This window comes from Sus scrofa, chromosome 6 (assembly GCF_000003025.6).
Source record: "Sus scrofa isolate TJ Tabasco breed Duroc chromosome 6, Sscrofa11.1, whole genome shotgun sequence".
Taxonomy (NCBI): domain Eukaryota; kingdom Metazoa; phylum Chordata; class Mammalia; order Artiodactyla; family Suidae; genus Sus; species Sus scrofa.
In genome coordinates, this window is record NC_010448.4 from 51,780,709 (window position 1) to 51,803,739 (window position 23,031).

At 52.1% G+C, this 23,031-nt stretch overlaps 2 protein-coding genes across 9 annotated transcripts in view; one reads left to right on the top strand and one right to left on the bottom strand.

The window, feature by feature from the left end:
* CD3EAP (CD3e molecule associated protein) lies at nucleotides 1-2,988 on the top strand. Of its 2 annotated transcripts, none has more exons than XM_013991968.2 (3): nucleotides 1-711; nucleotides 1,071-1,212; nucleotides 1,379-2,988. In XM_013991968.2, the coding sequence occupies exons 1-3, from the start codon at nucleotides 690-692 to the stop codon at nucleotides 2,703-2,705; spliced, it is 1,491 nt and encodes a 496-aa protein (XP_013847422.2). In that variant the 5' UTR covers nucleotides 1-689; the 3' UTR covers nucleotides 2,706-2,988. The 2 variants fall into 2 exon arrangements, with proteins under 2 accessions (XP_013847422.2, XP_020950215.1); XM_021094556.1 differs by having other exon boundaries at nucleotides 363-711; nucleotides 1,148-1,212.
* The window catches only part of ERCC1 (ERCC excision repair 1, endonuclease non-catalytic subunit), a 25,362-nt gene continuing 5,159 nt past the window's right edge, over nucleotides 2,829-23,031 (bottom strand). The window contains exons 1-10 of one of the 7 annotated variants that reach the window (XM_021093262.1): nucleotides 18,202-18,535; nucleotides 17,600-17,711; nucleotides 15,659-15,874; nucleotides 13,554-13,657; nucleotides 12,629-12,728; nucleotides 9,692-9,768; nucleotides 5,458-5,557; nucleotides 3,527-3,598; nucleotides 3,243-3,311; nucleotides 2,829-2,930 (exon numbers count right to left, since the gene is read on the bottom strand). In XM_021093262.1, coding sequence (XP_020948921.1) covers nucleotides 2,877-2,930; nucleotides 3,243-3,311; nucleotides 3,527-3,598; nucleotides 5,458-5,557; nucleotides 9,692-9,768; nucleotides 12,629-12,728; nucleotides 13,554-13,657; nucleotides 15,659-15,874; nucleotides 17,600-17,692 — 885 coding nt within the window. In that variant the 5' untranslated portion in view covers nucleotides 17,693-17,711; nucleotides 18,202-18,535 and the 3' untranslated portion in view covers nucleotides 2,829-2,876. Of the gene's footprint in view, nucleotides 2,931-3,242; nucleotides 3,312-3,526; nucleotides 3,599-3,894; nucleotides 5,043-5,457; nucleotides 5,558-9,691; nucleotides 9,769-12,628; nucleotides 12,729-13,553; nucleotides 13,658-15,658; nucleotides 15,875-17,599; nucleotides 17,903-17,952; nucleotides 17,972-18,201; nucleotides 18,536-23,031 lie in introns of those variants that run through there. The other 6 variants (XM_021093263.1, XM_021093260.1, XM_021093259.1 and 3 more) reach the window with 6 other exon arrangements.

Here is a 23,031-nt window from a genome sequence, read left to right on the forward strand (position 1 = left end):
TTTGGTCCACAACCCCACCCCTTAGTCGCACCGCCCCACGCGTGTCCAGCTTTGGAGTCCGGAGGCTCTGCCCCGGGACCCACAGGCTCCTCCCCCTACGTTTCCCGCTCCCTCCGAGCCCAGAAGCTCCGCCCCTGTCTGGTACCTAAAGCCCATGGGAGGAATTACCGCATTACACCATTTCCCCCTATCTCCCATTCAAGTTCTGAACTTCCGAGGTATCTGGGCTTTCCTCGAAGGAATTGTAACTCTGAGGACAGAGTCCTGCCGACCTAGACGCTTACCTGTCTCTTCAGAATTTCAGACCAATCGATCTTCCTGTCTCTTTAAGAGTTAGGGCTTCTCAATGTGGCTGCCCCTTTAAGACGACGTTAGAGCAATTCATGGCTGAGAGACTAGGAGGACGCCCTCCGGGACCTGGCAATGCTCTAACTCCCGTCCAACAGCGAATCAGCTGTTTTTGGAGCGGAATTTCGGTAAAAGACGTTTTCTCGCTTGTCTGCTATGCACAAGTGGAAATTTCCCGCAGTTTTGCTTATAGAGCGAGAAGGGCTCCGAGCGACACCTCCCGCGTTCCTGTGCCACATGGACGCTCCCAGATAAGGTCCCACCCCCCTCGGTTCCACGTGGTCGGCGGCGGGGCCTGAGTGACTCTGGATGCTAGGTCTACGTGAGGCGTGGGTTCCGGGATGGCGGCGGTCCCGTCCAGTGGTGAGTTGCTTCTTGGCGGGCCGAGAGGTCAGAGTTGGCTGGCGGGAGGAAAAAGGGGCGCCCTTGAGTCTTCGGACGGAAAAAGGGACATCCTCGGAGACAGGACCTGCGGAGAATATACCCCTCAGGGGATGGTGGGCGCGGGGAAATTTAGATAAAGGGAGGGTATCTTTGCGGGGGTGGGGGGAATAATACCGGTGGCGAGAACTAGGGTTAGGTCGGTGGAAATAGGGGAACCTCTGAGGTGAGCGGATTGGGGAGCTCAAGAAGTTGAAAATGATTGACCCATAGGCGCCCTGGAATTTGGGACCGACAGTTGCGTGTCAACACACCCCCTCCCCCCGTTTCCCCTTATGCAGATGCTGCTCGGTTTTCTTGTCCCCCCAATTTTATTGCGACGCCCCTAGCCTCAGAGCATACTCGTTTCTCTTTGGAGGCGTTGACGGGCCCTGATACAGAACTGTGGCTTATCCAGGCTCCTGCGGACTTCACCCCGGACTGGTAAGAGGTCCTGTGCCACCTCCCGGCAATCCTCCCCGCCCCAGTGGCTGAAGTTGGGGGGAAACTTAGAAGGGCTTTCCTGGGGCACCTAGAAATGTTGCTTCTGCGCACCTGTCTCCCCAAAAGAATCTGATCAAGCTTCTGCCCTCCCTCTTTCTCCCTTCAGCCTCAATGGGCGGCTCGTGCCTCTCTCTGGCTCCCAGGTTGTGAAAGGCAAGTTGGCAGGCAAGCGGCACCGCTACCGGGTCCTCAGCAGCAATGGCTCCCAGGCTGGAGAAGCAACCCTGCTGGCCCCTTCAGCAGAGGTGGGAGGGGGACTCACCTGTGCCCCTTCCCCACAGGGCAGCCTAAGGATCTTTGAGGGTCCCCAGGAGTCTTTAACAGGGACCCTGCTGCAGCCCATTCCAGCAAGTCCCCCACCACAGATTCCCCCTGGCCTCAGGCCTCGGTTCTGTGCCTTTGGAGGCAGCTCTCCAGTCACTGGGCTTGGGTCGGTCTTGGCGTCAGGGAAGAGGAAAAAGAAGAGACATATTCCAGAGGCCTCATTTCCTCAGGAGGCCCTGCCTGAGCATGGAGCCCTGGAGGTGGACACAGCTTTGGGGTCCCCAGAAATGGATGTGGGGAAGAAGAAGAAAAAGCAGCAGCTGCATGAACTGGAGAGGAGAGACTCACTGGCAACAGAGCCTGCTGCTGAGATGTCGGAGCCTCTGGGAATGCTGTTTCCATCCACCACCAAGAAGAGGAAAAAGAAGCCCAAAGACGTAGAAGTGGGGATGCTGGAGTCAGAAGAAAAGATGGTGGAGCCAGACCTTGTGGTGAAAACTGAGCCTCTGGATGAGGCAGTCTTATCCCCCACCAAAAAGAGGAGGAGGAGGCAGCAGGAGACCGAAGGGATGGAGCCGGTGGAGGGGATGATAGTCGAGTCTCAGCTGCAGGTGAAGATGGAGCCGCAGGAGGAAGCCATCCCACTGCCATCCTCAAAGAAGAAGAAAAAAGAAAAGGGGTACAAAGTGATGAGGGAGCCAGGGACTGAGGCTCTAGAGCCAGAGACGAAACCTCTGGAGGTCCCAGGGGAGATGCTGGAGCCTGAACTTCTTGCGCCTCAGGCTGAGGCCACTCTGGCATGCACCAAAAAGAGAAGGAAGAAAGAAAAGCGGCAAGATGCGATGATGGAGCCAGCGACAGAGGTGGTGGAACCAAAGGAAGAGGCGGTGGAACCAAAGGAAGAGGTGGTGGAGCCCGAGCTGCCAGGTGCTGTTGAACCTCAGGCGGATCTAACATCTGCCAAAAAGAAGAAGAAGAAGAAAGAAAGAGAGCGCAGAATGACAGAGCCGGGGACTGAGATGATTACCCCACATGGGGAGATGATGGAGGCTGAGCTGCCAGTTGAGGGGGAGCCTGAGGCCAGGCCAGATCCAGCATCCACCAAGAAGAGGAAAAAGCGGGGCCAGGAAAGCCGGGTGCTGGAGACAGCATCCCAAAGCTGCTGCTGAATCCAGAGTCACAGGACAGGGGAGGAAGCAGTGTAGTCTCCGCCCGTAGGTGACACCTGGGCCATCAGAAGGTGAGTGCAGAGAAGACCTCCCTCCCAGTGACTGCACCTGCACACCGGCCGGAGCCTGGACCAGGAAAATGCTTTATTGTCACACTGGGGGCAGCTAAGCTCATCGGGACGCTTTCAAGAAGGGCTCATGTAAGACGTCAAAGAGTCTCCGGGCCTGGAGGGGAGGGGAGAGAAAAGAGGAACCGGTCATTAAATGAGCCGTGTGTGCGCTACATCGGAGTGGGCTTCTGGTTCTTTTTCTCCTAGCGTGGAGGGGACTCTGGGGGCCAGGAGAGAAGCAGCCCCATCTGAATTTTATCCCAGACCAGCTGCGTGAAATTGGGCTGGTCCCCACCCTCTCCGGGCCTTGGTGTTCCCCATCTGTAGGAGAGGCACTGCAGGCCTTACGAAACCGGAGACTTGGGATCTGAGGTCCCATGTCTCTGGGCTTCTCTCCTGCCCTCAAGCTCATTCCCCGGGCTCATACCTTCTGAGGCCCCAGGCCAGGGCACAAGGCCAGATCTTCCCGCGATGCAGCTGTGAGCTGTTCCAAGGACTGGGGAAGGGAGGGGTGAAGGGTCAGGGGAGGTGAGCACAGAGCTCTCCCCTGCCCCAGCTCATCAGGGGTGGAAGATGTTCCTGGAAGGAAGTGAGGTCCTGCGGGAGGGAGGCAGGAAGGACGGGGCAGGAGGTAGAAGGCAATGGGCGAGGGGCTTCCCCCACAAGGCAAGGGGGCAGAAATGCCTTTCGGCCCAAGGGAACGTTCCTCACCCCAAAAGTAGTCAGGAGGGTCTGACTGTCGGTTTTGTTGACTGACTTCACGGTGGTCAGACATTCAGTTACCTGGAGAAGGAGGAGGGTGGAGGTGGGTTGGGAGATGAAAGGAGAACCAGACTGAGCCTGTGAGGGTGGCGCTGGGTCACAGAGTCCCCAGACTGCCCTGCATGAAGGAGGTGCTCAATAGATGCTTATTTGGGGAGTTCCCGTCATGGCGCAGTGAAACGAATCCAACTACGAACCATGAGGTTGTGGGTTCGATCCCTGGCCTTGCTCATTGGGTTAAGGATCTGGCGTGGCTGTGGCTGTGGTGGAGGCTGGCAGCTGTAGCTCCAACTCAACCCCTGGCCTGGGAACCTCCATATGCGGTGGGTGCGGCCCTAAAAAGCAAAGAAAAAAAAAAAAAAGGAATTTTTTTTTTTTGGTGCCTTTTCTTTTGATTCAGATTGTTTGATCAATTTGGGGTTCAGAAAGTACAGGTTTTTCTATAGTAATGAGATTTTTGGCATCTATGTAATCTTTTTTTTTTTTCTTTTTAGGGCTGCACCCATAGCATGTGGAAGTTCCCAGGCTATGGACTAAATCAGAGCTGCAGCTGCTGGCCTATGCCACAGCCATAGCAATGCCATATCCGAGTCATCTGCAACCTATGCCCAAGCTTGTGGCAATGCCAGATCCTTAACCCACTGAGCAAGGCCAGGGATCTAACTAGTATCCTCATGGATACTAGTCGGGTTCTTAATCCTCTGAGTCACAACAGGAACTCCTTTAAAATTTTTTCCTAGAATATAGTTGCTTTACAATGTTGTGCCAATTGGTGTGATTTTTTTACTATGTGTTTTGATGATTAAAAGGCCATCTCAGAGTGGATGATAGGTTGCCAGTCACTGGGTGAGAAGATGAATGCCATTTATTCCAAGCTAGTTCTGCCAGGGGCCAACCGGAGGCTCTGAATTTGGAACCAGGTTCAAAACCAGGCCCCGCTGCTTACTCCCTGTGAGACCCCGGGCAAGGGAACTGACCTCTTGGGGCCTCCATTTTCAGGCAAATGGGGGTCCTCAGTGTACCCACCTCAGGGGTGGCTGTGGATATCCTCCGGTACTCCAGCATTGGAGCCCAGATTCAGCAATTCCCTGAGCACCCACTGGGTACTCAGTGCTGCTGGGACACAGCAGGGACCAAGACAGCCCCAGCTCTGCCCTCCTGGGGCTCCCAGTCCAGTGCAGGAGATAAATCAGTTCCAGACATGGTGACCCAGAGAGGCAGGGCTGGGACTGGGGGAGCCCAGAGAGGGCACTTGACCTGGCCTGGGGATCTAGGAGGGCTTCCTGGAGAAGGAAGCATCAGGAGCTCCCACTGTGGCGCAATAGGATTGGCAGTGTCTTGGGAGCGCCGGGTCACAGGTTTGATCCCCGACCCAGCAGAGTGGGTTTAGGATCCAGCGGTGCTGCAGCTGTAGCTTAGTCATGACTGTGGCTCAGATCCAATCCTTGGCCTGGGAGCTCCAAAACTGCCGAGGGGGCAGCCAAAAATGAAAAAAAAAAAAAAAAAAAGGAAGCATCAGAGCTGAGATGAAGGAAAGATGAGACTAGGCAGCTAATCCGGCAGAGGGAACAGAACGGGCAGACAGAAGTGACAGTGATGAGGCTGCTGGGCCAGATGGACAGGCCCTTGGGGACATGGTGAGAAGGTTGGGCTTCCCCTGAGGGCACTGGGGAGCCATGGCAGGGCTCTGAACTGGAGAGGGTGGGATGGGGTTTGTGCTTGGGAAGACCCCTCTAGCTCTCTTTGGGTGGGAGAAGGGACAGGAAGCTGGGGGTGGGACTGGGGAGGAGAGGTCTGCCTGGAAACCAGAACTGCAGCTCAAACCCTCCCAGGAAGGGGGTGGAGGGGAAGGCCCAGGCCGAGAGGAGAGGGGGCCTCACCCTGGACACGAAGTCTTGCTCCAGCTTCTCCATCAGGAGATCTGCTGGCTTCTGCTCATAGGCCTTGTACGTCTCCAGGTACCGCCCGGCCTCCTCGGGGCTGTGGTGAGAGGCATTCAGGTCAGCCCGGGAAGGGGGAGAGGTCATGTTTTAGATTAATTTCATTTGCTGACACCCCCAAAATCAACGTTCTTGACCTCCCCCAAATGTCTCCTGGCAATAGCCCTTTCTGGGGGCGGGCACATCTTGGCACATCATTCTGGCTAAGCGCCAGAGCTTGGAAACCTGATGAGCTGGGTTCAGGTCTCACTTCCCACCTGAATCACCCTGGGCCAGTGGTTTTCATCTCTCTTGGCCTCTGTTTCCTCATCTGTAAAATGGGGTGGATGCCAGTGACAATGAAAGAGTAACCCTAACCCTAACCCGCACTCTCTAAGTGCTAAGCCTGGTGAAAGGTTAGCTCCTCTGGAGATTCATTTTCCCAACCACAGGAAGACCATCTCACGAAGCTTTCCACTCCCAGTACTGAGAAAAACGGAGCTTTGAAGGTTTTTCACGTCACTTGCCTTCAAAGGGAAAGCTCTGGGCGCTGAGTGCTGAGTTTTTTATGGCAAATAACATGACTTCATAATCGCCATTACATTTGCCATTAGGCACTGTTTTGTTTGGTTGGTTTTTTTTTTTTTTTCCGGACATGTAATTAAGTGTTTCAAAGGTAGTTGAAACAACTAGATCACTAAAAGGGTCTGTGCGTGGGGGCGGATAAAGGCGCCCAAGTTTACTGGCAGCAGGGAAAACCTGGCCCTTTTTCCCTTGGGAACTTGAGTACTGAGTTGAGGGCAAGTACATGAAGATTTGTCTTGAGGCATCGTCTTTGCCCTCAAAGGCTACCCGGCAAGCAACGTTTGTTGATTTAACTTTGATGTATAGTCTTGAAAGAAACAGTCATTTTTCTAATTCTACGTTTTTCCCATGGGCTTTGTCCCTTTCCTCACTGCAGCCAGGACTATTACTGCTACTGTTATTAAGCAGTTGTTCAGGACACAAAGTAGCGAGCAGTATCTGCCTCTGCAAGCTGCTGTCACCTCGCTCTCTACCGGTCGTCGGGACGTCCTTCCGCATCACACCCCGCAGACGGAGCTCGACCCCATTTACTTAATGAGTCCAAAATAATCCACAGTTTAAAAAAAAAAAATTCCATAGTTTGCATGTCAAGATATGGGGAATAGTCCCCATGCGGGGGCCTAGGTGCATTGCAGGCACTGTCCAAATCCTTTAATATTCAGAAGCTTCTGGAGTTCCCTTTCGGCCTAGTGGTTAAGGATCTGGGTTGTCACAGCTATGGCGTGGGTTTCCGTCCTTGGCCCGGGAACTTCCACGTGCCACAGGCGCTGCCAAACAATAAAAAGTGAAGGGAAAAAAAAAGCCTGTGAACTACTCAAGAGTCCACCAAGAGGGGGCTAGTGTGCGGGTAGAATATTATACAGGATACGGATCAGGGCGGTGGGACGGTATTCAGTGACAGCAAATGAACTGCCAAGATGTGAAAAAGACTTGGAGGAGCCTTCAAAGCCCACTGCTAAGCGAAAGAAGCCAATCTGAAAAGACTACTGTGAGATAACAGAAAACATACACATACTGGCCTCCACCCCTGTTCCTAGCACAGGGCTCCTGCACCCTTGTGAATTCCTAAGTGATAAGAGCAGCAGGGGCATCTTGAGTTCCACCGAGGTGACTGGAGGGCTCCTGGATGGGGGCTGATAGCCAAGCCATGGTGAGAAGCTTGGAATTTCCAGCCCTACCCCTAATCCTCCAGGGGGGAGAGAGGCTGGAAATGGAATTAATAAGTGATCATGCCTACGTGAGAAGGTGCCATAAAATCCCGTCACTAGGACCAGGTTTCAGGAGCTTCCAGGCTGGCAAACACGCCAACGCGATGAGGTACACAGGGCAGGGTCCCGGACCCTGCCCTTTGTACCTCTTCATCTGCATCCTTTATCATATCCTTGAATACACCGGTAAATATAAGTGAGTGTTTTCCCGAGGTCTGTGAGCCGGTTGGGGGAGAGAGGGGTAACAGGGGCAACACAGAGGACTTCTTTGCTTTGTCTTTTTAGAGCCAAGCGTGTGGCACACGCAAGTTCCTGGGCTAGGGTGGAATCAGCTGCAGCTGCTTCCTGGCCTGCGCCACGGCCACAGCAATGCCAGATCCAAGCCGCAACTGCTACCAGCCTACACTGCAGCTTGAGGCAACTCCAGATCCTTTAACCCACACAGCTCATGGCAACACTGGATCCTTTAACCCACTGAATGAGGCCAGGGATTGAACGTGCATCCTTATAGATACTAGTCAGATTCTTAACCCGCTGAGCCACAACAGGAACTCCGAATATTTTGTTTTAGTATACAATTAATACATAAATACATTTTTCCAAATAGTCAAACAGTATAGAGGTAATACACCCAAGGGATGTCACAGAATTGCAAACACATTTATCCTTTGGCCTAAAAACCCATTCCTGGGTTATTATATGTTATTATTATGTGTTATACTAAATGTTATATGGTATGTATATATAATATATAATATATATATAAAATCGCTTCTGATTTTTTTTGTCTTTTTAGGGCCGTGCCCTCCACATATGGAGGTTCCCAGGCTAGGGGGTCGAATCAGAGCTGTAGCCGCTGGCCTACACCACAGCCACAGCAAAGCTGGATCCAAGCTGCATCTGCGACCTACACCACAGCTCATGGCAATGCCAGATCCTTAACCCACAAGGCCAGGGATCGAACCTGCATCCTCATGAATACTAGTAGATTTGTTTCTGCTGAGCCACGACGGGAACTCCCTTGCTTCTGATTTTTCAACTACATGAATTTTTAACAAAAGAAACTTGAACCATTATATATTCAGAAGACAAGAGAAGGGAGAGAATAGAATTCCCTCTCCAGCGGAACCTACCCCGCACACCCTCCCTGGAGGTCAACACTTCAGAGCCTGGAGCCTTATAACCCCTTTAATTTATTCACATCCGCATCTGTTCATAAACATGGCTCATTTCCTTCCCTTTATATATAAGTTAAAATATGCTGTCTGGTCCTGCAGCTTATTGTAGCCATGGTGCCGGGAAGGCCTGAGACCCTGTGGATCTGCACACACAGCTGGGGTGACCAAGAGGGAGACGGCCCCAGTGCAGGAATTTCTGCATCGAGGAGAAGGTCTATTTTCTGTCTTAATAGCTAATCAGGGCTCCTGTCAACCAAACATGCAGGTGCCCATTTCTTATTAACCAACCTGACGTTTTCACCAAATTAATGGGTGAAAAATGGCACCTCGTTTTTTAAAAATTTACTTTTTTCCAGATTAGGTGTATGGTTGATAATTCTCTCGTGTGTTTTTGGCAATCTAGTAGACTTTTTAAAGTTGAACTTCTTTTTTTTGTCTTTTTTTTTTTTTTTTTTTTTTAGGTCCACACCCAAGGCATATAGAAGTTTCCAGGCTAGGGGTGGAATTGGAGCTGCAGCTGCCGGCCTACACCACAGCCAAAAGAATACCAGATCCAAGCCATGTCTGCTGCCTACACCACAGCTCACAACAACCTAGATCCTTAACCCACTGAGGGAGGTCAGGGATCGAACCTGCATCCTCATGGATTCTAGTTGGGTTCATTATCCCTGAGCCAGACAGGAACTCCCGCACTATCTTTTTCTTGTCGAACTGTAGGAGGCTCGCTCCCTCTCTCTATATATATATATAAAATAAATGTTTAAATACATTCCTATGAGTACAAACATTTAAATATATGTGAACTGTATAAAAGTTACATTTACACATACATACTTAAGTTAGGGATTTTAAGACTTTGTTGCATATACAGCAAGTATTTTTTTCTTAGTTTGTCACTTTTTTTTTTTTTTTTTTCCTTTTCGGCTATACCAAGGCATGCAGAAGTTCCCAGGCCAGGGATCAAACCTGTGCCACAGCAGCGACCTGAGCCACAGCAGTGACAACACCAGATCCTTAGCACCAGGCCCAGGAACTTGTGCATGCCAAAGTCGTGCCCTACCCCCTGCCCCCCAATTTTTTTTTAAAATAAATAAAAAGAAATTGAGGCCCAGAGAGGCAGGGCCTAGACCAGGCTCCCACGGCGAGTTCCTGGGAAGAGGCGGGGGTGGGCAGGGCAGTGATTCTCTGAAGAGAGCCTGACCTGAGGGGCAGTCTCCGGCTCACCTCCAGGCGAGGATCAGGGTGCAGTCGGCCAGGATGCACATCTTAGCCAGGTCCCTGAGGGCCTGCTGCGGATCTTTCTGGGTAGAGAAGAAAATCAGAATGAGGGATCTGGGAGAAACAAGGAAATAAGAGTCTCAAAAGGAGAGCCTTTCACTCAACTGACACTCCCTAACCTCTGGCGGAGTGCCCGGCCTGTGCAGGGCAGTGCAGGGACCCAGCGGTGACAGCGACAGCCCTAGCTCTGTCTTGCTGGGGCTCCCAGTCTGGTGCGGGGACAGAGAGTGCCCAGACAGTGATGACACAGAGAGGCCAGGGCTGGGGTTGGGGAGCCAGAGGAGTGTCTGTCCTGCCTGGGGGATCAAGGAAGAGCTTCCTGGAAGCAGGGACATCTGAGCGGGACCTGGAGGATGAGGAGTGAGGGCAACAAAGGAGAGCAGAACAGGGGATTCCAGACAGGGGGAAGGGCGTGTACAGAGGGAAGGCGGGAAAGAGGGCTGGAGGATCCAATTTGCCACCATGGGACGGGACGGGGGATGGAAAATGAAAGGTGATCGTGTAGAAGCGCAGAGATGAGGGGGAGAGCCAGGCAGGGATCAGGTCACGCAGGGAGGGCCTCATGGGTCAGGGGGGACATGGGGGGGCCGCAGAGGGTTTTGGACGTCAGATCTGTGTGCTACAAGACCCCTCTGGCTGTAAGGATAGAAGGGGTGAAGGCTGGAGGCCACGGGATCAGAGAAGAGGCTAGGGCGAGACCCAGGCAGGGGAGGAAAGCACCTGCATCAGGGCCAGGCTGTGAGGATAAAGAGGGTGACACAGTTTCAAGAAAGTATTTAGGAGGCCCCTGCACTGCAGGTGGGAATGTAAATTGGTGCAGCCACATGGAGAGCAGTATGGAGATTCCTCAGAAACCCAAATATGGAATTCCCACACAATCCAGGGATGCCTCTCCTGGACACAGACCTGGACCAAACTTTCATTCAAAAAGACACATGCGGAGTTCCCGTCATGGTTCAGTGGTTAACAATCCAACCAGGAACTATGAGGTTGCAGGTTCGATCCCTGACCTGGCTCAGTGGGTTGGAATCTGGTGTTGCCATGAGCTGTGGTGTAGGTCGCAGAAAAGGCTCAGATCCCACGTTGCTGTAGCTCTGGAGTAGGCAGACAGCTACAGCTCCGATTCGACCCCTAGCCTGGGAACCTCCATATGCCACGGATGCGGCCCTAGAAAAGACAAAAAAACCCAAAAAAGCAAAAAGATACATGCAGCAGAAAACAACAACCAAAAGATACCTGCACCCCTCTGTTCACTGCAACACTATTCAAAATAGCTAAGGAATGGAAACAACCTAAATGTCCATTGACAGATGAATGGATTAAGAAGATGTGGTATACACTCAAAGGAATACACTCAGCCATAAAAAAGAACAAAATAATGCCATCTTCAGCAACATGGATGAAACTAGAGATTATCATACTAAGTAAAGTTAATCAGAAAGAGAAAGACAAATATTATATGATATCACCTATATGTGGAATCTAAAACGTTGCACAAAAGAACCTGTCTATGAAACAGAAACAGCCTCACAGACACAGAGAACAGAGTTGTGGTTGCCAAGGCAGAGGGGAAAGGAGTGGATGGACTGGGAGTTTGAGGTTAGTAGATACAAACTGTTTGTTTGTTTGTTTATTGCTTTTTAGGGCCACATCCACGGCATATGGAAGTTCCCAGCTATGGGTCAAACCAGAGCTACAGCTGCCAGCTTGCGCCACAGCCACAACAACGTGGGGTCCAAGCTACATCTGCGACCTACACCACAGCTCATGGCAACACCGGATCCTTAACCCACTGAGCGAAGCCAGGGCTCAAACCCGCATCCTTATAGATACTATACCAGTTCATTACCGCTGGGCCACAACAGGAACTCCCAACTGTTGTATTTAGAATGGATCAACAGTAAGGTCCCACTGTACTACACAAGGACCTCTATCCAGTCCCCTGGGATAGACCATAATGGAAAATCACATTTTAAAAAAAAGAATGTATTAATATATGTATGACTGAGTCACTTTGCTATACAAGAGAAATTAGTACAATATTATAAACTGACTATACTTCAATAAAAAATAAAAAAATGAAAGTTCCCATCATGGACAGTGGAAACGAATCTAAGAACCATGAGGTTGCAGGTTTGATCCCTGGCCTCGCTCAGTGGGTTAAGGATCCGGCGTTGCCGTGAGCTGTGGTGTAGGTCGCAGATTTGGCTTGGATCTGGCGTAGCTGTGGCTGTGGCATAGGCCGGCGGCTGCAGCTCTGAATGGACCCCTAGCCTGGGAACCTCAATATGCCTCAGGTTCGGCCCTAAAAAGACATAAATAAATAAATAACAAAAATTTAAAATAATTTCTTTTTAAAAGAACTATTTAGGAGGCAGAGGGCTGGGACTTGTTCGAGGGAATGTGGGGAGGAGGGGAAGGGTAATTTCACCCTCCCATTTTCTGGGCAATACACGCGTCCATCTCAGATGTGAGAAATTCCCCACTAAGGTTCCAACTTGCGTTTCTTTCTTTCTTTTTTTTTTTTTTGGTCATTTTAGGGCCGCACCCACGGCATATGGAGGTTCCCAAGCTAGGGGTCCAATCAGAGCTACAGCTGCCCAACCTACATGACAGCAATACCAGATCCAAGCTGTGTCTGTGACCTACACCACAGTTCACAGCAACGCTGGATCCTTAACCCATTGAGCGAGGCCAGGGATCGAACCCGAGTCCTTATGGATATTAGCTGGGTTCACTACCTCTGAGCCACAACGGGAACTGCTCCCACTTGCATTTCTTATTGGAAGGGAGTCAATAGTCTACCTGGCTACCTTGAGGCCCAACACTCCCCATTTCACAGATGTGGACAGTGAGGCCGCCAGGGGAGTGACCCCTGCTTACCACGTCTACCTGGACGAGCAGGACCCGCAGGGCGAAGCTCTTCCCCAGGCTCTGCAGCCGCTGGTGGATGTAGTCTGGGTGGAGGTTGTGGTAGCGGAGGCTGCGGGCAGGGAGACGGCGGGGTTGGGAGGTCCCGGTCATCCCCAGACCCCTTGTCCTGCTCAGTGGAATGCAGAGGGCCTGGCGAGCTCAGGAGGACAGCCTTGCTGGGATCGGAGGCTCAGAGGGGTTAAGTGACTTGCCCAAGGTCACCCTTCAGGCAAGGCGCACAGGGGACTGGCAGTGAGGGCAGCCTGGCTCTGGCTCCCAGGAAGGGTGGACCCCGGACGCTTCACTGAGGAAGGGAAGACCTTTGGGATTCAGGGGGAGAACAGGAGACCTAACGGGTGTGTACCAGGCGCTGCACAGCAGGTCTCAGGAAGCAGGGCCCAGCCCGAGACTGTCGCTTTGGCTCCAGAGGGCGCTGGCGGGGAGGGGGTGGGGCAGCTGCACCCGCCACCCAGGAACCAAGGGACACCTCTGCCCTGCAGCCGCAGCCGCCAGCCCTCATACTCTGCAGAGTGGATAGGAACTTGCGAGTTTCACTTCCCCTGTCTGGCTCTGAGAGGGGCCCCAGGGCGGGGAGGAAACTTGTTTAACTGGGGTGAAGGTTAGAGAAATCCTGGCTCCAGTCCTGAGTGTCTGGGACATAAGGCACCCTCCTCCCTCAGCCCAGGATCCAGGCCCCCAGCCCCTCCTCCCTCAGACCCAGAGTCCAGGGTCCCAGCTCTAGTCCTAGGCACCTCCAGGCCAAGACCTCTGCCTCCTACGCCCTAGGGTCACACCTAGGCCCAGGGCTGACAGGGCCATGCCCCGGGGTCTCCCATCCCATGGCCCAGAACACCGGAGCACACCTCTTGAGGGTGGGGCGGCCCCCAGAGCCCACCTGAGGAAGAGGGCACAGGTGCTCTGGCCCAGCACGTAGTCGGGAAGCACATCGCCAAACTGCCAGGGCACGTTGCGCACAAACCTCAGCACGGGGTTGCCCCTCTGGAGGGAGGAAGGACCGAAGCCATTAGCAGAGTGGCCCTGGAACCACGGCCACCCCAGGGCTCCCTCCCCCCACGTCTGCTCAACACCTCCCGCCCTCCTCCTGCTCTGCACCTGCGGCTCCTCCAGCTTTGCTCCCCTCCTCTCCCCAGACGCCTCCTCCTCCTCCTCAGCCTGGAAGGTTCTCGGGGCCCTGACCCAGGCCCCTCCTCCTCGGCCCTAGGTCTTCACTAAAGGGTCCCTGGGCTCCCTCAGCCCGGCCTGTGTCCTGTGCTTCTCTGGACACCTGTCCCCAGGTGTCTACCTCACTGTGTTCAGCACCGACCCCCACATCTGCTCCCACTCCCGGCTCCAATTCAGGGAGGCCCCGGCATCCAGATACCTAGGCCTTGTTCTAGAGGCTTTCCTCTCCCCCTCCTCGCCCAGGTGGGACGTCTAACTTCTAGTTCCCCCGTGAATGCCTCCCCCTCCACTACCACAGCCCCCACCCCACCTCCAGGTCACCTGCCCCAGTGGTGTACCCCCTCCTGGCCCCGCTTCAAAGTGGAGCCAGAGGGCTCTTTCTAAAACCCAAGCCTGGCCCTCCCCGGCTCTAAGCTCTGCCATGGCTCCCCAGCACCCTCCGGAGGAAGCTCCTCACAGCAGCCTGTGACCTCCATGAGGTCAGACCCCTTCCCCTCCGACAGCCTGACATCTCCTCGGCGGCCTCCCCCTCAACCCCCGTCGTGCTCCGCCCTGATGTACCCTGTAGCCCAAGACCAATATTCTTTGTCCAAGTTGAGCTCGGATCCATCCAGGTATCTGAGTGCCTACTGTGTGTCTAAAGGCTGGGGATACAGCTGTGACCAGAGGACCAAGATCCCTGCCTTCATGGGGACACAGACAGTACACAAAACTATCTCAGGGACGAACGTGTAATTACCAAGTGACGTGCAATTCAGCTCTAATAAGGGTGTGGGGGTCAGAGCAGCTGGGCGGGAAGGGTCCGCAGGGTCCCCAGTCCCACAGGCTCCGGGCCATCTGGGCTTGAGGCACCAGGGACCGTGGAAAGGCTTTGGGCAAGGGAGTGCGGGATCCAATTTTAATTTTTTTTTTTTACAGCCACACCTGCAACACATGGAAGTTCCCAGGCTACAGGTCAAATCGGAGCTGCAGCCACCAGCCAACACCACAGCCACAGCAACGCCAGATCCGAGCCACATCTGCGACCTACACCACAGCTCATGGCAACACCAGATCTTTAACCCACTGATCAAGGCCAGGGATTGAACCCGCAACCTCATGGATACTAGTCAGATTTGTTTCTGCTGAGCCATAACAGGAACTTCCATTTTAATTTTTAAAGGATTATTATTATTATTTTTGTATTGTCTTTTTAGGGCCACACCTGTGGCATATGGAGGTTCCCAAGCTAGGGGTCTAATCGGAGCTGCGGCCACCAGCCTACGCCAGAGCCACAGCAACGCGGGATCTGAGCTGCGTCTGAGACCTACACCACAGCTCATGGCAACGCCAGATGCTTAACCCACTGAGCAAGGCCAGGGATCGAACCCGCAACCTCATGGTTCCTAGTCAGATTCGTTAACCACTGCACCACGACGGGAACTCCTTAAAGGACTATTTTGTCCACTTCACACCACTAGAATGACCCAAATCCAAAAGACAGACAATGACAAATGGTGAGGAAAAGATGAAAGTGGGACCTTCATCCCCTGATGGTGGGAATGTAAAATGATGCAGCCTTGGAGTTCCCATTGTGGTTCAGCGGGTTAAGAACACAACTAGTAGCCATGAAGACTCAGGTTGGATCCTGGGCCTTGCTCAGAGCTGTCACTGTTGTGGCTTGGGTTACTGCTGTGGCCCAAGCTCAGTCCCTGGCCCAGGAACTGCCATATGCTGCAGGCATGGCCGAAGGAAGAAGGAAGAAAGAAAGAAAGTCATTCCTATAATGGTTTTTCCCACACAAACCCCAAAGCCCCACTTCTCCATCCCCCTCCTCACCTGCCGGGGGCTCACAATGATGCTGTTGGATTTTGCTCCTGGTTTGGGAGCCTGGTTGGGGGTCTCTCCTGCCAGGGGTTCTGGCCCCGTGGGGTGTGTGGCTCCAGCCCCTCCTGGAGGTCCTGAGATGGCGTACTCAGCATAGGTCTGCGGGGCCGGCTGGGGTGGGGTCTCCACGGTGGGCAGGCTCCGTGTGCATTTGAATAAGGGCTTGGCCTGTGGGAAGAAATGCGAGAGGACACACAAAAATCTCCCCACCTCTTCGGCATCTACCCGGGTCCCAGCCACCATCTTCTCTCCTTTGGACCACTGCAGTCCCTCCGAATCAGCTCCCAGCCTCTGCCCTTTCCCCCCACAGCCTGCTCCCCACAGAGTCATATCACGTCCCTCCTCTGCTCAGAGCCCTTAAGTGGCTCCTGCCTCAGAGCAAAACCAAAGCTGTCACCACAGCCCTCGAGACTCTTAAAGATCTGTCCCTGCCCCCTTGCCTCAGGGATCTCATGCCTGGCTACCTCTTCTCCCTGGCTTTCTCTACTCCAGCCCCACTGCCTCCTTGCAGCCCTACAACTTATCAGGTTCTCTCTGACCTCAGGGCCTTTGCACTGGCTGTTCCCTCTCCCCTCTGACGTCACATAGCTCATTCTCTTATCTCTTGCACATCCCTGCACAGGCATCATCTCCTCCAAGAAGCCCTCCCTTGACTGTTTCAAGGTAGCTCTTCTCCCCATCACACCCTATATCCTTAGCCTACCTTCTTTTTCTTTATTGCACATAGGTAGCAGCCAGTACTTAGCTGTGGGAATGAGATCCTTTATTTACCAAAAGAGGTCAAAGGTCCAGACTTTACTTTTTTTATTTTATTTTTTGTCTTTTGTCTTTTTAGGGCCACACCCGCTGCATATGGAGGTTCCCAGGCTAGAGGTCGAACCGAAGCTGTTGCTGCTGGCCTACACCACAGACACAGCAACACCAGATCTGAGCCGCATTTGTGACCTACACCACAGCTCACAGCAACGTGGGATCCTTAACCCACTGAGTGAGGCCAGGGATCAAACCTGCAACCTCATGGTTCCTAATCGGATTCATTTCCACTGCGCCACAACAGGAACTCCTCAAAGGTGCAGACTTTAAAAAAAAAAAACTTTCAATTATTCTTTTTTTTTTTTTTAATGGCCGCAGCCACTTTATATGGAAGTTTCCAGGCCAGGGACTGAATCTGAGCCAAAGCTGCAGTAATGCGAAATTCCTTTCACCCACTGCATCCAGTCTGGGATCCAACCCGCACCTCCAAAACGACCCTAGCTGCTGCCGTCCTGTTCTTAACCCCCTGCGCCACAGCGGGAACTCCGAACCTTCCAATTCTTTTTTTTTTTTTTTTTTTTTGTCTTTTTGCCATTTCTAGGGCCACTCCGGTGGCATATGGAGGTTCCCAGGCTAGGGGGCGAATCGGAGCTATAGCTGCCAGCCTACACCACAGCCACAGCAACGCGGGATCCGAGCCACGTCTGCAACCTCTACACCACAGCTCATGGCAGCGTCAGATCCTTAACACACAGAGCAAGGCTAGGGATCAAACCCACAACCTCATGGTTCCTAGTCGGATTCGCTAACCACTGAGCCACGACAGGAACTCCTCCAATTCTTAAATATCAGCAATGAATTCATGCCTTGCAGAACCAGGGTGCTGGCTGCATAAACCATATCGCAGGACTATTGCCCAGCTGCCAGTTTGTGGCCTCTGCCTTAGCGCTCCTGACCATGACATTTTACAGGTAGAGAAAATGAGACTTGCAGAGGGCAAAGGACTGTTTTCTCAAGGTGACCCAGGCCCCAACACTTTCTAACCCACACTGTGGTCCCAAAGGCCCCATCCTGTCCCCCTTTCTCCGCAGACCGCCCCCCTCCAAGCCTCCTAGCAGTCCCTTCATCTCCTAGTCCTACCCCAGGAGGAGGGACTTCATCCTCGTCCAGTGGTATGACGAATTTCTTCCTTGTGGGTGAGGCAGCCGGCTTCTGGCCTCCCTCTTCGTCCATCGCAAGGTCCTTCTGGGGTCTGAAAATGAAGGCGTAGCATCGGCAGCAAGTACGAGATCGGCATTCCCATCACCCCGGGAGGAACACCCAGTCACAGCCATCCCCACTCCGAAATCCCAGGAGTCCATACGGTCCAGCTCCAGACACCTTGCGCGCAGTATCTCGAAGGCCCCGCCCCATCGATCCACCCACCACCTCCGGCTCGCCCCGCCCCTTACGGAGCCTCTCTTTCCGTTTGCCTCGCGCCTCAGAGCCCCTACTTTTTTATTCGCCCCGCCCTCACGGTTCTCCGCCTTCCGTTTGCCAGGTGCGACCACACTGTCCCCGACCCTCCGACCGCCCTGCCCCCTCAAGGCTCGCACCTGGATGCCCTCCCCTCGCCCCATCTCCTCCATCACTCAGCCACTGAAACGGCTGATTGGCTTCTGCGGCTGCCACTCGCCACAGGCTATCTCCACCCGCCGCACCTCTAGCCCCAGTCCTGTGGTCGCAGCACCCCGAGGACTCACCTCCTAGGCCCTGAGCATTGGGAAGACTGGAGGGAGATCGAGGCGTCCCACCGCCGGCGCGGCCAGCGCGGCCCCGGGCTCGCTGCACTTCCGGCCTCTCTAGCCCTCCAGCCAACTCCCAACGTTCCCCTAAGGGTGAGAGCATCGAGAGGGGCGTTCCCCGCGCAGCTCTCTATGGTTTTGGAGGACTGCTGAGTTTGGGGTTGGAGAGAGCCCACTGCCTCTGGGTCTGAGCATCTCTCGATGCCAAGCAGTTTGCTTTCAGTGCCCTTATTGAACGCTTCTTGTGTGCCCGGACTCTGGACAGGGCTTAGCGAAGAAGAGATGGCGGGCTATCAACCACACTAGGTTCCTCTCTCAGGACAGACTTGGGTTTGAATCCCAGCTTTGTCATTGACTTGACCTGTTTCCCCCTTCATTCATTCCCTTATTCCACACATATTCCTGGAGGGCCTTCCTGTTCCCAGCCATGTGTGAGGCAGTGCTAGCGACACATCGGTGACCCATCATAACGTTAGCTCCGCTCTGCCCTCCTGGAGCTTACAACGCATTTTTAGGGGCAGACCTGTTCCCAAACCGCGACAAACCAGGGTGGGCAGGGCTGAGATAGGAGACCCCAGAGGGCCAGGGAGGAGGTGGCGAGGGGGTCACGTAACCCAGCCAGAACGCCAGGAAGAGCTTCCTAGAGGAAAGGACATCTGGGCAGAGACCTGGTTGATGAGTTAGTATTAGTCATTTCCTGAAAGGATAGTATCACGCTGTTCTAACTAGCAACTCTCTCATTACTAAGAAGAGAGAACACTTTTTTGTGAGTTTATTGGTCTTAAACACTTTGTTTTCTGTGAGTTGCTTGCTCATATCCTTTGCCCATTTTTTTCATGGGGTTTTATGCCTTTTTTATTACTGTTCATTTGTAGGAGTACTTTACAGATTCCAATTCTAATTGTTAGTTACATATGTTCCAAATGCATCCTTATGGTTTGCATTTTATAATTTATCTTTGTCACACAGAAGTTCTTAGTGTTGAGAGTTCCCATCGGGACTCGGTGGTTAACAAATCTGACTCGCATTCATGAGGACACAGGTTCGATCCCTGGCCTCGCTCAGTGGGTTAAGGATCTAGCGTTGCTGTGAGCTGTGGTGTAGGTCGCAGACAAGGCTCAGATCCAGCGTTGCTGTGGCTGTGGCGGAAGCCAGCAGCTGTAGCTCTGATTCGACTCCCAGCCTGGGAAGCTTCATATGCTGCAGGGTGCGGCCCTAAAAAGCAAAAAAAGAAGTTCTTAGTGTTTATTTGCACCTATTTATCAATCTCTTCCATCCTGACTCACTTTTGGTGTGTTTAAGAGACTCTGCATACCTCAAGTTCATAAATAAAGTCAATTATTACTTTTAATACTTTACTAGTTTTGATTTTGTTTCTATCTTTAATCCATATGAGCCTTTTAGTTTATTCTATTCTATTTTATTTTATTTTTGGTCTTGCCTATGGCAAGCAGAAGCTTGGGCCAGGGATCAAACCCACACAGGAAAGACAACACCACATCCTTTAACCGCTAGGCCACCAAGGAACTTCCCCAATACTATTTATTTTAAGAGTCAGTTCTGCTCCCAATTTTGAGATTCCACCTTTATCATGAGCCAAATTCCCACATACACACAGATCTATCTCTGCTGTTTCTATCATGTTCCATTGATCTCTGCATCTGTGCCTTGCCTCCATGCCAAACTGTTTAATTACTTTATTTAGATGTATTTTGATATCAACAAGGCAAGACCCCCCCACCTCTGTTCAGTTTCAAATCTGTCTTTACCATTCTTGTCCATTTTCTCTTCCAGATGGATTTTAGCAGCTGCTTTTCTAGTTCTCTGAAAAATCCTATTGGGCCCAAGATTGGAATTGCACTGAACTGATGGATTAATTACAAGGAAATTGAGGAGTTCCCATCCTGGCTCGGTGGTTAACGAATCCGACTAGGAACCCTGGCCTTGCTCAGTGGGTTAAGGATCCCGCGTTGACATGAGGTGTAGCGTGGGTCACAGACGCAGCTCAAATCCCGAGTTGCTGTGGCTGTGGCGTAGGCCGGCGGCTACAGCTCTGATTAGACCCCTAGCCTGGGAACCTCCATATGCCACAGGAGCGGCCCCAGAAAAGGCAAAAAGACAAATAAATAAATAAATAAATAAAAATTTTTAAAATTTGAGTTCCCGTCGTGGCTCAGTGGTTAATGAATCTGACTAGGAACCATGAGGTTGCAGGTTTGATCCCTGGCCTTGCTCAGTGGGTTAAGGATCTGGCGTTGCCGTGAGCTGTGGTGTAGGTTGCAGACACGGCTCGGATCCTGCGTTGCTGCGGCTGTGGCATAGGCTGGCAGCTATAGCTCTGATTAGACCCCTAGCCTGGGAACCTCCATATGTCGAGTGAGTGGCCCTAGAAAAGACAAAAAGACCAAAAAAAATTTTTTTAATTAAAAAAAAAACAGGAAATCGACACATTTTCATATCCATGAGCACATTGTTTCCATCACTCCTCTGATTTTGGCTTTTTGGGGGGGTTGCCTTTTTTGGTTTTTTTGGTTTTTTGCTTTTTAGGGCTGCACCCGCAGCATATGGAGGTTACCAGGCTAGGGGTCGAGTCAGAGCTACAGCTGCTGTCCTATGCCACAGCTCACAGCAACGCCAGATCCTTAACCCACTGAGCAAGGCCAGGGATTGAACCCGCGTCCTCATGGATGCTAGTTAGGTTCATTAACATCTGAGCTATGACAGGAACTCCTGATTTTGGCTTTTGTTAGGGGACTATTGCAAATTATTTTTTTGTAATTAATTCTTATTTATATAATTGGTTCATGGCATTAGTTTCCTAGGACTCCTGTAATGAAGTACCAAAACTTGCATGGTTTAAGCGCAGAAATTTATCATCTCACAGTTCTGGAGGCTAGAAGTCCAAATTCAAGGTGCTGGCAGGGCAATTCGTCCTCTGAAGCACTAGGGAAGGATCTGTTCCAGGCATCTCTCCCAGCTTCTGGTAGCCTCAGGCATTCCTTGGCTAGTAGATGGCCATTCTCTCCCTGTGTGCACCCCCGCCTTTTTTTTTTTCCTTTTTAGGACCACACCTGCAGCATATGGAGGTTCCCAGGCTAGGGGTCAAAACAGAGCTATAGCTGCTGGCCTGCGCCACAACCACAGCAACACCAGATCCAAGCCGAGTCTGAGACCCACACCACACCTCATGGCAACACCAGATCCTTAACCCACTGAGCAAGGCCAGGGATCGAACCCGCATCCTCATGGATCCTAGTCCAGTTTGTTAACTGCTGAGCTACGAAGGGAACCCCTCCCTGGGTGTCTTCACATTGTGTCCCCCTGTGAGCGTCTGTCTCTGTGTCCAAGCTTCCCCATTCTATAAGGACGCCAGTCACACTGGATTGGGGCTGACCCTAGTGACATCATTTTAACTTATCTCTGTGAAGACCATATTGCCAAATAAGTCACATTCTGAAGTAACAGGGGTTAGGACTTCAACATATCTCTTTTGGGGAGCAGGGGGGAGCAGGATTCAACCCTTAATAATTTTCTGTTATTTTTCATAAATGCCTTCCTTCTGAATCTTGCTAGAGTACATTCTCTTCTAACTCTTTCAGAGAACATTCTGGATAGGAACTTTCTGACTCTTGCTTATCTGAAAGTGTCTTTGACAATTAGAATCTCAAATTCTGGGTTCCTAGTTATTTTACTTGCACACTTAGAAGATACTGGCCCTCCATCTCCCTGATGTCTCGGTCACGGATGAGAAATCCACCATCTCCCTGATTCTCCTTCCTTCATAAGCAGTCTCACCACTGGGTGTGATCTGTCTCCCAGGATCACTTACCAGCAGTGTGACCTTGCGCTCCATGGATGCTAATCAGATTCATTTCCACTGAGCCACAATGGGAACTCCAGTGCGACCTTATGCTGATACAGCTTCTCTGTGTCAGTTGCTCATCTCTATTTTTTTTTTTTTCCTTTTTAGGGCCACATCCAGGGCAATGGAAGTTCCTGGAGCTAGCTGCAGCTGCCAGCCTACAGCCTAGGCCACAGCCACAACTGTGACCTCCACCACAGCTCACTGCAACGCCGGATCCTTAACCCACTGAGCGAGGCCAGGGATCGAACCTGCATCCTCATGGATACTAGTCCGGTTCTTAACCCACTGAGCCACAACAGGAAGTCCAGTTTGTTCATCTCTAAAATGGGGATGATGTGTAATTATTAGAAGGATGAAATGAGTTATATATAAAGTGCCTAAATCCATACCTGGCACACAGTGGGTGCAGTGTTCAGGTGTATCAACCCCTCACCCCCCAAAAAATGGCCCTTGATCAAGTCCTGGGAAAACAGGGGCTGAGGCTGTTGTGGCCATCACTGGATCACAGTGCCCAGAAACCAGAAGGGGCTACTGAACTGAGAACCATGTGTTGCATGAATGAACAAAGAACAGAAGAAGGAGTCCTTTAGCAAGTGACTTCACTACTGTCAGCCTCAGTTTTCTCATCTGTAACCACTGAGGTTGTGAGAATTCAATAAAACCACGGAGGAGTTTCCACTGTGGCTCAGCAGGTTAAGAACCCGACTAGTATCCATGAGGATGCAGGTTCGATCCCTGGCTCCACTCAGTGGGTTAAGGATCCAGCATTGCTGTGAGCTGTGGTGTAGGTCATAGATGCAGCTTGGATCTGGCATTGCTGTGGCTGTGGTGTAGGCTCAGCTGCAGCTCTGATTCACCCCCCCACCCCCGGCCTGGGAACCTCTGAATGGTGTAGGTTCAGCCCTAAAAAAAAGACCAAAATA